Source organism: Scyliorhinus canicula, chromosome 5, assembly GCF_902713615.1.
Source record: "Scyliorhinus canicula chromosome 5, sScyCan1.1, whole genome shotgun sequence".
NCBI classification, from domain to species: Eukaryota; Metazoa; Chordata; class Chondrichthyes; order Carcharhiniformes; family Scyliorhinidae; genus Scyliorhinus; species Scyliorhinus canicula.
In genome coordinates, this window is record NC_052150.1 from 58,462,411 (window position 1) to 58,477,364 (window position 14,954).

A 14,954-nucleotide genomic window follows, 5' to 3' on the forward strand; every position below is an offset into this window, starting at 1 on the left:
CTAAATCTAACACCTGGCCGGGTTCATTACCCAGTACCAAATCCAATGTGGCATCGCCCCTTGTTGGCCTGTCTACATACTGTGTCAGGAAACCCTCCTGCACACACTGCACAAAAACTGACCCATCTATAGTTATCGAACTATAGTATTTCCAGTCAATATTTGGAAAGTTAAAGTCCCCCATAACAACTACCCTGTTACTCTTGCTCCTGTCGAGAATCATCTTTGCAATCCTTTCCTCTACATCTCTGGAACTATTCGGAGGTCTATAGACAACTCCCAACAGGGTGACCTCTCCTCTCCTGTTCCTAACCTCGGCCCATACTACCTCAGTAGACGAGTCCTCAAACGTCCTTTCTGCCGCCGTAATACTTTCCTTGATTAACAATGCCACACCCCCCTCTTTTACCATCTTCTCTGTTCTTACAGAAACATCTAAATCCTGGAACTTGCCGGGGTTATCTCTACTCCCCTTCTTGAAAAAGGGCATTTTAGGGTGGAAGGGATGTCGGTGCTAATGCCACTGTGCGAGAATCATGGGTTTGAGTCGGGGGGAGGATAGTGTATACAGGATGTGGAGGGAAGTGGGGCTGGTCAAGGTGAGGGATTTGTATTTGGAGGAAGGGTTCGCCAGTCTGGAGGAGCTAAGGGAGAGGGTAGAGCTGCCGACGGGTAGTGAGTTCAGGTATCTACAGGTTAGGGACTTCGCACAAAAGGTCTGGAAGGGGTTCCGTAGATTCAACATGGGTCGTATAGACCCATATCACTATTGAACACGGATGTGAACGTATTGGCTAAGTTGTTGGCGGGGAGGATGGAGGATTGTGTCCCGGGGTGGTTACAGAAGATCAAACAGGCTTTGTGAAGGGCAGGCAGCTCGCAAGTAATATAAAACGGCAGTTGAATGTGGTTATGAATCCGTTGAGCGCTCTGGTACTGGAGGTGGTGGTGTTCATGGACGCGGAGAAAGCATTTGACCGGGTATAGTGGCGGCACTTGTTCGAAGTTTTGGGAAGGTTTGGGTTTGGGCCGAGATTTGTGGCATGGGTGCGGTTGCTGTATATGGCGCCAGGAGCAAGGGTGAGGACGAACGATATGAGCTCACGAAGCTTTGACTTACACAGGGGTATGAGGCAGGGGTGCCCACTGTCGCTGCTGCTGTTTGCGCTGGCCATAGAGCCATTGGCGATGGCTCTCAGGGGGTCAGCAGAGTGGCAGGGGATAATGAGGGGACAGAGCGGTCATCGGGTGTCGCTCTATGCTGATGACCTCTTGCTGTATGTTTTGGATCCGTTGGAGAGTATGGGAAGGATTATGGGCCTGTTGGGCAGGTTTGGAGGGTTCACGGGATACAAGCTGAATGTAGGGAAAAGCGAGGTATTCCCGGTGAATGAGCTGAAACAGCGGGCTAATTTAGGGGCATGCCATTTACGGTAGCGAAGATTAGGTTTAGGTACTTGGGGATTCAGGTAGCGAGGGAATGCACGGGGCTCCATAAGTGGAACTTAACAAAGCCGGAAGCCAGGAGGTGGGATACACTGCACCTAACGTTGGCGGGGAGGGTGCAAGTGGTGAAAACGAATATTCTGCAAAGGTTCTTGTTTATCTTTCAGGTTCTCCCGATCTTCATACAAAAGGCATTTTTCGGAAAGTGGACACAATTATCTCTGACTTTGCATGGGCGGGGAAGGTGCCGAAGGTGGGGAGGACGCTGCTACAGAGGCAGAGGCAGCAGTGGGGGGTTGGCGTTACCAAACCTGCTTCATTATAATTGGGCGGTGAATGTGGACAAGGTGCGGCGGTGGTGGGAAGGAGAAGGGGTAGAGTGGGTTAGGATGGAGGAGGGACCTTGTGAGGGGTCTAGTTTGAGGGCTATGGTGACGACAGCATTGCCCATGGTTCCGAGTAGGTATTCAGGGACCCTAGTGGTGCAGTCCACGGTGAAGATATGGAATCAGCTGAGGAGGCATTTTAGGGTGGAAGGGATGTCGGTGCTAACACCACTGTGCGAGAATCATGGGTTTCTCGGGGGGTGGGGTGGATAGTGTATACAGGAGGTGGAGGGAAGTGGGGCTGGTCAAGGTGAAGGATTTGTATTTGGAGGAAGGGTTCGCCAGTGTGGAGGAGCTAAGGGAGAGGGTAGAGCTGCCAACGTGTAGTGATCTACAGGTAAGGGACTTTGCACAAAAGGTCTGGAAGGGGTTCCGTAGATTTCTGGGATACACCCTGCTTCCGGATGTGGAAAGGGAGGGAAGAATTGGGGATATATATAAGTAGCTGGGCGAGCAGGGAGGCAAGCGGGTGGTGAAGATCAAGGAGAAATGGGAAGCGGAGTTGGGAATGGAGATAAATTGGGGAGAATGGAGAGAGGCATTGCGAAGGGTAAACAGGACCTCTTCTTGTACAAGGATGAGCCTGATACAATTTAAGGTGGTGCCCAGGGTGCATATGACTAGGGTGAAAATGAGTGGGTTCTTTCAGGTGGTAGCAGATGAGTGTGAGAGGTGTGGGCTGGGCCCAGCGAATCGTGTGCACATGTTTTGGGGTTGTGAAAAATTGGGAAGATTCTGGGCGGGAGTGTTAGCCAGGACAGTGGAAGAGGAGGTGGACCTTTGGTGGAGATATTTGGGGTTTCAGAGAAGCAGGAGCTCATGGAGGAGGAGGAAGGCTGATGTCATGGCCTTTGCCTCTCTGATTGCAAGGTGACGAATTTTGCTGGAGTGTCGGTCGGCATCACCACCGGGGGTAGCAGCATGGATGGATGACCTGTACGACTTCCTGCGGTTAGAGAAGATATAGTATCAGTTAAGGGGCTCTGCAGGGGAGTTTGAGAAAAGGTGGGGGATGTTTGTGACCGTGTTTGAGGAGCTGTTCGTCGCGGGGGGGGTGGGGGGTGGAAAAAGAGGAAAACCTGTTGATTGTTGGGAAGAATGTTTCCCGGGGTGTTTATTTGCTGTAACTACTTTAATACAAGTTTGACTAGAATGCGATTCACAAAAATAAAATGTCACTTAACAATTAATCAATATTTCTAATGGAAATTTCAATTCTAAAATGCCTATTCTGTCCTGCCATTTACCTGTAATGATTCCTGGTCACACCACTAGGTGGTGTTTTAATAGGAATTCCCCAATGTTGGTATCCTCACTAACCTGTAACAGCTCTCTTGTCATACCACAAAATAAATAATTAGTTTTCCACTTCTCCCAGGTTGGCCATGAAAATTTTTTTTTAAAACTTGTCCTCAAAGCTGAAAGTTTTTTGGTATTTTTGTGCTGTTTTTCAGACTTTATTAAACTCCCTTCGTGATTTCACCAAAATAATTAACTTACTATTTCTTGTAGAATTTTGAAAATAAATAAGGACTGTAAAACTTTGAGGTCTGTCAGTTATTATCAAATGCTCCTTACTTTTCACATAACCAACTTAACTATTCACCTCAATTTCAGAATAAGAATTTGCCCCAGGGCCCTCAGAAATAAATGGCTGCACAGTTTTCTCAAAATAGCCTCATTATGAAATAAACAGTAAGAAGTCTAACAACACCAGGTTAAAGTCCAACATGTGTGTTTCAAACACTAGCTTTCGGAGCACTGATTTTCAGATTCACCTGAGGAAGGAGCAGTGCTCCGAAAGCTAGTGTTTGAAACAAACATGTTGGACTTTAACCTGGTGTTGTAAGACTTCTTACTGTGCTCACCCCAGTCCAACGCCGGTATCTCCACATCATCAAATAAACAAATAGCTATAGCAATCAACAGTTCCAAATTCACATGGGGAAGCCATATTTCCTGTCCTGTTTGCTCCTATATCAAATTAACTAACACTGTCCCGTCTGATAAGTAAATAAATCTTCCTTCCATCTTTTCTCCTTTTCTGCAAAGAACAATTCACACTCCCAAACAACTTACAATGACCATAAATTCAACTGCAAAAGTATATTGTTCGCCCCGTCCAGTGTAATATTCATAAATAATACTAGCATAATTTTTCACTTACTAAATGTCCACTCAAGGCCAAAATATTTACAGGTGGTTTATATGTTACACAGAGAACTCCATTACAAATGCTTAGACAATAAGATCCCATTATGAATGTTAATTATAAAAAAAGTATACAATATTTTAACAAATATGATTAAATATATATTTAATCATTTGACAGTACAGCTGAAAAAAAATAGACACTTTGTCAAAGCTTATAGTCTTGTATTCATCAGGATAGCTCGCAAGAAATTACCAGCAGTATTTGAGGAACAACAATTTATTCTGCAAATATATAGAATCATAGAATCCCGACAGTGCAGAAGGAGGCCATTCGGCCCATCAGGTCTGCACCAGGCCTATGAAAGAGCACCCAACCTAAGCCCAATTCCCCCATCCTATTCCTGCACCCCCACCCCAAGGGACAATTTAGCATGCCCAAACCACCCAACCTGCACATTTATGGACTATGAAAGGAAACGGGAGCACACGGAGGAAACCTACGCAGACACAGGGAGAACGTGCAAACTCCACACAGACAGTCGCCGGAGTTCAGAATCGAACCCGGGCCCCTGGTGCTGTGAGGCAGCAGTGCTAACCACTGTGCCACCATGTTAAAAAATGTATATCTAATGTACATGAGGTGCAATTCCATATGTAATTCTTTGAAAGAAATGCTAATTAATTTTAAAATGCTGCAGGTTGAAACCGCCAAGCATATTCCAAACTGCAAAGTTCACTAGATAAATAAGAATGTTCTTACTATTTCAGCCCGTGTTAAACAAATCATTGGCCTAAATTTCACAATCCCCCACCAACAGGTTTTCAGGTGGGGTTGAGAAAAAAAATAGAGTATCCCTTTGGGCTCCCACTCACCCCAACTGCACAACGATTTCACGTAGAGCGCGCAAAGCCCACCCTTTCCCCAGTTGATAGCTTCTTAAGGGCCATGCCTAAAAATTGAATGATTCTTTCAAGTTTGGTCTCAGGGAGGTGATATTTTAGTTTATTTAGGATATTTCCCAACTGTGACCCCAGGATAGATGAACTGTCTGATTTTCACTGTTCTAAGTCAGCATTACCTGCCTTGTAATAGCTAAAGTCAGGCCTTTAATCCGATGCAGATAATTCCTTCACCTGCCTTCACTTATCACTGCCACAAATACATTTTCCCTCTCACCTCTACCGTGACTGGACCAGGATCTAAAGTCTTCAGCATTTCTGTATTTTAAAAGATAATCCAGGCTTCCCGAATGGTGAATTAATTTTAAAAGTCCAGTCAGCCAATTATAAATTACATGGGTTTTCCAAATTATTGCCTGGTAAACCATTTTTAAAAATGCCCATCAAGACCCTCTTCATCTCTCTGAGTTAACTTCATTTTTCCCTACCTCAATGATCCTACTGACAAGCAGGGTGAGCACCCAAGATTTGTTCCTGAGTGCTAATATTTTCTACAAAATGGCCCTCTCATGTCCAGTGGTACTCATGAATTCTTTCTCTACAGCCTCAGAAACGTCCCTCCTCATTTCTCCTATTTTTCCTTTAATACTTCTGCACATCTTCCTTACTGATCCCACAACAGAATGACCTCCTTACTCCAGAAATCTAACCATTCCTCACCTTTTCCATTGCTGCAAAATTCAGGATTCTGTGACCCTTGTGCCCCTCCAAGACTCTCACTTCCCAGAATACTGACTCCCAAACTTGAATATTATAGATTATAGAATTTACAGCGCAGAAGGAGGCCATTCGGCCCATCGAGTCTGCACCGGCTCTTGGAAAGAGCACCCTACCCAAGGTCAACACCTCCCCCTATCCCAATAACCCAGTAACCCCACCCAACACTAAGGGCAATTTTGGACACTAAGGGCAATTTATCATGGCCAATCCACCTAACCTGCACATCTTTGGACTGTGGGAGGAAACCGGAGCACCCGGAGGAAACCCATGCACACACGGGGAGGATGTGCAGACTCCGCACAGACAGTGACCCAAGCCGGAATCGAACCTGGGACCCTGGAGCTTTGAAGCCATTGTGCTAACCACAATGCTACCGTGCTGACCGCCAAGTCAGTTATTATCGCCAAGTTACCAAACTCATCCCTTCGAGCATCCCATTCCCATTAATCAGGTTCCTACAACTGACTTCTGGATTATCTGGAATATCTCCCACATCATTTGCAGTTAACTTTTCAAAATGCAGTCAAAATATTAAGCCAATTGTTTTTAAATTAATTAGGCAGATTTACAGTTTGAAACAAATGCACATAAAATCATGTGCCATGTGAGCTGCAAGATAACATAGTAATAAAAATTTAACGACTGAATCACTGTAAATCTAATTGTATACCGTACATTACAGAACGCAAGACTCTGCATTCTACCTGTTCCTGAGTCATGGTAAATAATGTCTGTTAATATATTGAAATCTGTGTAAAATTGACTGAATGTCCATCACTTGTACCCAACATTTATTTTAACATATTATATTTTATTTTAGCACATCTAATTATGTAATTCTTCGCACATGCTTTACTGCCAGACCTACTTTCCAACCACAGGTCTCTTAAACACAGGCATTCATTTGTTTCTTAAATCATCATTTAAAAGAGCACGGAGCGGGAGAGAGCGGTAGAGAAATTGTTGAAAAGAGCATGGAGGGAGAAAGCGGCAAAGGATCTATTTAAAAGAGCACGGAGGAAGAGAGCGGCAGAGGAATTATTTAAATGAGTTCTCTCATCTCTGTATCCAAACCAATCGCATTCTGAGAAATCAGTGTGACATCACGGGGGAAACAGGTTCTCAATTACTTTCTGAAATGTGGGTAATGTATCTGTAAATCTATGGTTCTATTTGTAATGCTAAGGTGCATAGAAGTAATAAAGATTATTATTAGTAGGGTTTATTTAATTATAAAATGAATTAAGGATAAATTAATTAATGCTGCTGCAGTATATGGGGGCTGGTGGACCTCAGGGTGATCCAAGGTAACCACATCTGCAGTATCTGCTCAGAGCCAACAAGCTGGAGGACAAGCTCCGGACACGGTGATGCATGGGGGTGTGAGGAGTTACCTGGTTACTTCATTCCAAAGGCAGTAACACCAGAGAATAAGGTCTTCTGATTTGTTCAGTGGTCAGAGACAAAAGGTTTTGACTGTGAGTGAGGCAGATCACAGAATTGAGAAGGTTGAAGTGGAAGAGTCTCACTTTTTGCAATTGTCCAACAGGTTGTTGCAGCTTGTATGGATGAGAACAGGGGCTGCAAGGTGGATGAACGAATTGACCATGATACAGAAAACCATTCAAGTGGGTGAGTAAGTAGAAATGTAGGAGACAGTATCGTCAGGAGATTGACACAGTTCTTTGCAGCAGTGAGCCCGAGTCCAAATTGTGATGTTGCCAGGGTTTGGGATAGCAAAGATGTTCTGCATGTGCAACTCGGAGCTAAATTAGAAACCAAAACCTTAAAAGGTTTAAGGTTTTGGTTTCTTATCTGAGCCATGAACAAATTGGTATAGGACGAATAAGATTAGAGAGATGAATGAGAAATCAGTGTGGAAGGAATGAGTTTCGATGCGTTGGGGCAGTTGGATAAAGTGGGATCTATACTGTTCTAACGGTCTTCACCTGAACTGTGCAGGGATCAGTGTTCTGGCAAATTTTATAACTAGACTGGTAGAGAGGGCTTTAAATGAAACAGTTGGGGAAAAGTAGAGAGAAAATGATCAGTTAGTAGGGCAGGGTATAGAATTAGGTAATAATATTAAGCAGTTGTTTCTTAGTAGTTAAAGTTTAAAACAGCTCAGACTTGCTTCTGTTAAATTACAAGGATGTTTAAAATGGTAGGAAAAATAGATCACACCATTCTGGTGGGACGTTGTAGTTGAGACACATTTGGTAAACGCTTTAACCACTTAATTTCTACTTGATGCCGTTCCTGATCTGACCCATGAATGCTTCATCCTCACGCTGACTAGAAACACAAGGTGAGTATTTTAGGCTTACACGTTGAAAAGAACAAGAGTTTCTGTATTTTCTGAAAAGGCAGAAGTCAATATAATAAACAAGCGCTAACTAACTCAAAGCAGAGTAATTAATTAAAATGTACTGTTTCCAAGCATACAAAAACTAGTTTGTAATCATGAGATACGAGTGAATAAAATAATTCCGCAGATTAATTGGATTTCTGTCATGTTGCACAAATGGGTTGCTAGACCTGTCAATCGTTAAGCAAAATAGTATTAGAATTCTCACAAGATATGGCGCAGCTGTCTGCAAGTTAACCTGGTGAGAACATGTACAACAAAAGCAGCTAGACTTATCAAAATTGGTCTCAAAATTACAGCAAGTGTACTTACACAAGAAGTATGATACCAGAGCCCCAGGAATGTAGCGCCCAATAACTGCACAAAATGCACAGAGGCTGCAAACAAGGAGACAAAACTGGGGGCATGGGTGGGAGATGGGAGGAAGGAATAGTAAGAAAGGTTATCAGATTGCCATACGTCAGAAACTGCAAGAGAAAAAGACATTTCATGACATGAATAATTGCTGGGACATTATGGTCGGAATTCTCCGAGCCCGCGCCGGGTCGGAGAATCACCAGGGGCGCGAGAATCTAGCCATGCCGCTCCAACGCCGATTCTCTGGCGACTGGAGAATCACCGCCAATCGTGACCGCGCGGTGCTGGTCGGGGGCTGCTTAAATAGGCTCCGTGGTGATTCTCCACGCGCGATGGGCCGAACTCCTGCCTTGCCGCCAAGTTCTGCCAGCGTGGTTCAGACCTGGTACCACCTGGTGGGAGCCCGGACCTGTGGCCGATGTGGACGTCCTGGGGCGGGGGGGGGGGGGGGTCTCCACGGGGTCCAGGCCCCTCGATCGGGGGCTTCCGATCGGCGGGCAGCCACGATCTGGAGGGTGCCTACCTCCTGCCGCGCGGGCCCGCTGTTCGGTTGTCGACATGTTGCTCTGCGCTGGCGCGGAGACGGAAACCACGCGCATGCGCCGGCAGGGAGACAGCCTTCGCGCGCATGCTTGGACCCGAGCCGGTCGTGTAGGGCCGGCTTTCAGCGCTGGAGCAGTGCATAGCACTCCGCCACCATTCTAGCCCCTGAAGAACAGGACAATTACTGGGCCTGGAGACCCGTTTACGCCGGCGTCATTCGCACCGGTTTTTACGGCGGCGTCAACACTTGACCGCGATATCGGTGAATCCCGGCCTAAATGGCAACATTTGGAACTTCGGTTTGAATAAAGGCATGAAAATTCAGGTAACTTTGATATAGCTTGCATGTGGGACAGCAGTCTACAGATTAAAATAATTCTGAAATTCAACAATTATTTGTCAAACTCATTTACAAACAGCGCAAAGATGTACATTAAGAGAAACTGACTGGCTAAAATGCACCACATAAATTTGTTTCAGTGTTTCTTCTGTCTTCTGGATGTTGTTTGGGAACTTATTAAGGATTACTTAGTGTTGTATTCTTTGGGGGTTGTATTTGAATTGATGGTTGCTAAGATGATCACTGTATGTTTTAAAAATGTTAACTTGAGTTCATAGAATAAACATTGTTTTGCTTTAAAAAAAATACTTTTCCATTTCTGCTCTACCACACCTGTAGAGTGGCCCATGTGCTCCCCATACCACAATCTACTAAAAGTTGTGGGTCAGGTGAACTCCATGATACACTTTGGAGTTCTCTAAACCCTGGCCCATAACAGCGTAAAGAAACAGCTGATTTTGAATAGGTTGAAATTGTGTATGTTGTTGGTCAATTATTCAAAAGTATTTTAACTGTGAACTTTGTGTGTTGTAGAGAAGTTGCATTTTCTTACCTTCCCAGGGTTTTGCTTTTTGAAACGGGACATCTCCTCAAAAAACACAGTACAGCTCATCCATGACTCTGTGACGCACTGGCTGAGCCTTGGCATGCTCTCCTGTTTGGTATCAGTCACTTTCCAGCTGAATAAAAGAAAAAAGTTAAATGTTCTTCTGGAAGAATGAAATCAACCAGATGCACGAGTCCATCTTGGCACCAAACTTATTTACTGTACCAGTGCATTAGTGTTGATGTGCACTTGGCAGTCTTGACATTTTCCACAGTTTGGATCACAGGAAAAATATCCTTTGCCAACAATCTATAATGCTAAATCCGGTAACAGTACCCCATAGCAGAATCACTGATACACAAAAATAAGGTGGCTAATTGATCTTGTTGCTCGAATAAGAATGCTAAGATAAGCAATGCAGAACATCTAGAGTATGGATGCTGCTCACCTGCCAACTGAACTACAAAAGCATTAACTACAGATCTACCTTCAGAAAGCTCAAAATGATCTCTCCAGAATCATTCTAACCACGATAAAACCTACAAGTGTACAGCTGGGTATTTTCACAGTGCACGTGAACCAAGGAAAACCTGTTATAGACTCATCACCTGAGGGGCTGGTTTAGCACACTGGGCTAAATCGCTAAAGCAGACCAAGGCAGGCCAGCAGCACGGTTCGATTCCCGTACCAGCCTTCCGAACAGGCGCCGGAATGTGGCGACTAGGGGCTTTTCACAGTAACTTCATTGAAGCCTACTCGTAATAAGCGATTTTCATTTATTCATTTAATTTTATTTCATAATTTCACCGAATTGAAAACCGAATGAAGCAGAATAGAAAAAATGCATCCAATGCACCATGTTGTCGGGTTCATCAATATATTGTCACTGGGCGCCCGGGGCTGCAGGACAGGGTGGTGTCAAAAACAGGGCATGGTGTCGGAAATCTATAAAGAGCGAATGGAGTGGTAGGGTGTCCCGATGGGAGGAGTTGAGCGTAAGTGGGAGGAAGAGCTGGAAAGGGAGTTGGAGGCTGGGCTGTGGGAGGAGGCTCTGAGGAACAAAGAATAAAAGAACAAAGAAAAGTAAGCACAGGAACAGGCTCTTCGGCCCTCCAAGCCTGTGCCGACCATGCTGCCCATCGAAACTAAATCGTCTACACTTCCTGGGTCCGTATCCCTTTATTCCCATCCTATTCATGTATTTGTCAAGATGCCCCTTAAATGTCACTATCGTCCCTGCTTCCACCATCTCCTCCGGCAGCGAGTTCCAGGCACCCACTACCCTCTGAAAAAAAAACTTGCCTCGTACATCTCCTCTAAACCTTGCCCCTCGCACCTTAAACCTATGCCCCGTAGTAATTGACCCCTCTACCCTAGGAAAAAGCCTCTGACTATCCACTCTGTCTATGCCCCTCATAATTTTGTCGACCTCTATCAGGTCGCCCCTCAACCTCCGTCGTTCCAGTAAGAACGAATCAAGTTTATTCAACCGCTCCTCATAGCTAATGCCCTCCATACCAGGCAACATCCTGGTAAATCTCTTCTGCACCCTCTCTAAAGCCTCCACGTCCTTCTGGTAGTGTGGCGACCAGAATTGAACACTATACTCCAAGTGTGGCCCAACTAAGGTTCTATACAGCTGCAACATGACTTGCCAATTCTTATACTCAATGCCCCGGCCAATTAAGGCAAGCATGTCGTATGCCATCTTGACTACCTTCTCCACCTGTGTTGCCCCTTTCAGTGACCTGTGGACCTGTACACCTAGATCTCTCTGACTTTCAATACTCGAGGGTTCCACCATTCACTGTATATTCCCTACCTGCATTAGACCTTCCAAAATGCATTACCTCACATTTGTCCGGATTAAACTCCATCTGCTATCTCTCTGCCCAAGTCTCCAAACGATCTAAATCCCGTTGTATCCTCTGACAGTCCTCTTCGCTATCCGTAATTCCACCAACCTTTGTGTTGACTGCAAACTTACTAATCAGACAAGTTAGATTTTCCTCCAAATCATTTTTTTTAAAGAAATTTAGAGTATCCAATTCATTTTTTCCAATTAAGGGGCAATTAAGGGCCTGCAGATCTTTGGGTTGTGGGGGCAAAACCCACGCAAACACAGGGAGAATGTGCAAACTCCACACGGACAGTGACCCAGAGCCGGGATCGAACCTGGGACCTCGGTGCCGTGAGGGAGCAATGCTAACCACTGCGCCACCGTGCTGCTCTAAAATCATTTATATATACTACGAACAGAAAAGGTCCCAGCACTGATCCCTGCGGAACACCACTAGTCACAGCCCTCCAATCAGAAAATCACTTCTCCATTACTACTCTCTGCCTTCTATGACCTAGCCAGTTCTGTATCCATCTTGCCAGCTCACCCCTGATCCCATGTGACTTCACCTTTTGTACCAGTCTGCCACGAGGGACCTTGTCAAAGGCCTTACTGAAGTCCATATAGACAACATCCACTGCCCTACCTGCATCAATCATCTTTGTGACCTCTTCGAAAAAAGGAAGGTGAATGCATCCTCTTTGTGTGCGAAGCTTAGCCTTATTCAGTTCAAGGTGGTCCAAAGGGCATATATGACTGTGGCCAGGATGAGTAGTTTTTTTTAAGGGGGTGGAGGATAGGTGTGGGTGGTGCGTGGGTGGACCTGCGAACTATGTCCACATGTTTTGGGCCTGTTCGAAGCTGGAGGGATTCAGGCAGGGGTTTGCTGATGTTATGTCGGAGGTCTTGAGGGTGAAGGTGGTCCCGAGTCCAGAAGTGGCAATTTTTGGAGTGTCGTAAGAACCGGGAGTCCAGGGGGCGAGAGGCTTTGCCTCCCTGGTAGCCCGGAGACAGATATCATTGGAGTGGAGGGATTCAGGGTCGCCGAAACCAGGGGTTTGTGCGAGCAACCTTACGGGATTCGTCAGGTTGGAAATGATCAAGTTCGTCTTGAGAGGGACTGTGGAGGGGTTTGCATGGAGATGAAAGCCATTCATCGACTACTTAAAAAACAGGTAGGATGTCAGCAGTGGTGGTGGGGGGGCGGGGCGGCATTAAAAAAAGGAGGTGGGGAGGCGGAGGGCAGCAGCAGGGAGGTGGGATGGTTGAGTGTTAGATATTTATTTATGTTTTTTTTATTATGTTTTATTCTCCTTTTTAACATTTTCTCCCAAATTTACACCCACCAACAACAATAATCAGTAACAAATATGTCAATCGCCATATTAATAACAATGATCCCATCCTCCTACCAAACCCTAAACATTAGCCCGCATGTTCATATAAACAAATGACAAAAAGGAATCAGGAATCACCCATAGTCACCATGAACACACACCGCCCCCCTCTCCCCCTAACCCTCCCACCCACCCCTCCCAACTAATGTTCGATGTTATCCAGTTCTTGAAAGTGCATGATGAATAATGCCTGTGAATTGTAGAACCCCTCCATCCTTCCCCTCAGTTCAAACTTAATCTTCTCAAGAGTCAAGAATTCCAACAAGTCCCCCCTCCACGCCAGGGCACAGGGTGGAGAGTTTGCTCTCTCCCATCAGGATCCGCCTTCGGGCGATCAATGAGTCGAAGGCTACAACATCTGCTTCCGCAACCGTGTCCAACCCTGGCTGGTCCGACACCCCGAATATGGCCACCCGGGGACCCTTCACGTGCACACTTCAAAAATTACCCTTAAAACCTCCTTCCAGTAATCCTCTAGTTTTGGACAGGACCAAAACATATGAACGTGATTAGCTGCCCCCCGCCCACCCCCGCAACGTTCACACACATCTTCTACTCCTTCAAATAATCGGCTCATCCTCTCCCTCATGAGGTGTGCTCTGTATACCACCTTCAGCTGCATCAGCCCCAACCTCGCGCATGAGGTGGAGGCATTCACTCTCCGGAGGACCTCACACCAGAACCCCTCCTCCATATCCTCTCCCAACTCTTCCTCCCACTTTGCTTAATCCCTTCCAGTGGTGCCTTCTCCTCTTCCAAAATAGCTCTGTAAACCGCTGACACTATTCCCTTCTCCATTCCCCCTGTCGTCAGCACCTCCTCCAGCAATGTGGAGGCCGGCTCCACTGGGAAGCTCTGTATCTCCTTTCTGGCAAAATCTCGCACCTGCATGGATCTCAACATTTGCCACTGCTCCAGCCCATACTTCGCTTCCAGTTCCTTCAGTCCTGCAAACCAACCCCTAAGAAACAAATCTTTTAGCGTCTTAATCCCCTTCTCCTCCCATTTCCAAAAGTTCCATCCCACCTCCCTGGCTCAAATCTCTTGTTCTCCCGAATCGGCATTTCCCTTGACCCTGCCCCCCAACCTGAAGTGTTCTCGAAACTGCCTCCAAATTCTCAATGAAGCGATTATTGCCAGACTAGATATTTATTTATTTGTTATTTGTATTCCTGTTTGCTCTCTTTTTGGTATGGCTTGTTTGATGTTAGTCCCTCAACAAAAATATTTAAAAAAAATATTGTCACTGGGATTACCCAAATGAAACCACTCCACCAGGAAACCAACTGGCAGGGGTGCGCTGTCAGCGGGAAAAGAAAATGCCAACGACCGGAGAATTCTAGCCATTGGTTTGATAAAGATAAAATCAATACACTAAATTTGAAAGTATAAGATCTAACAGAAATCACTACTAGAGCTACTGCAGTGCAATACAGGCTACCTTCTGTAGAGGATGAATAACCATAGACATCAACAAATTATAATGTTTTCGCAAAGTTGACAGTAAAATCACATGACTGGTCATAAAGAATAGAGCGACAGTGTTGCAGTTGGATCTCGACCCCAGTCTCCTTGGGGGCCATATTTGGGGGGCCAGACTTGCCAGAGCACCAGACAGGGGCAGGGGTAGATGTCTTAGGCTTTGCCTCGCTGGGGGTGAGGAGGTGGATCCTTTTGGGGTGAAGGTCAATTGCTCCATCCTATGCCTCAGTATGGCTGGGAGACTTAATGGAGTTTCTAAGCCTAGAGGGCATTAGATTTAGCTTAAGAGGGAATGAGGAGGGGTTTCACAAGAGATGGTATCCATTCATATCTCACTTTGAGGAATTAGCCTCAGTCGATTAATTGTTTTTGGGTTGAGGAAGGGATTGTTAAATGTGTGTCATGTAAGTTATG

At 45.5% G+C, this 14,954-nt stretch overlaps 1 protein-coding gene across 2 annotated transcripts in view; it reads right to left on the minus strand.

The window, feature by feature from the left end:
* retreg1 (reticulophagy regulator 1) overlaps positions 1-14,954 on the minus strand; it is a 226,822-nt gene that overhangs the window by 37,604 nt on the left and 174,264 nt on the right. For both annotated transcript variants that reach the window (XM_038797135.1, XM_038797134.1), the window contains exons 4-5: positions 9,828-9,954; positions 8,347-8,431 (exon numbers count right to left, since the gene is read on the minus strand). In XM_038797135.1, coding sequence (XP_038653063.1) covers positions 8,347-8,431; positions 9,828-9,954 — 212 coding nt within the window. The remainder of the gene's footprint in view (positions 1-8,346; positions 8,432-9,827; positions 9,955-14,954) is intronic.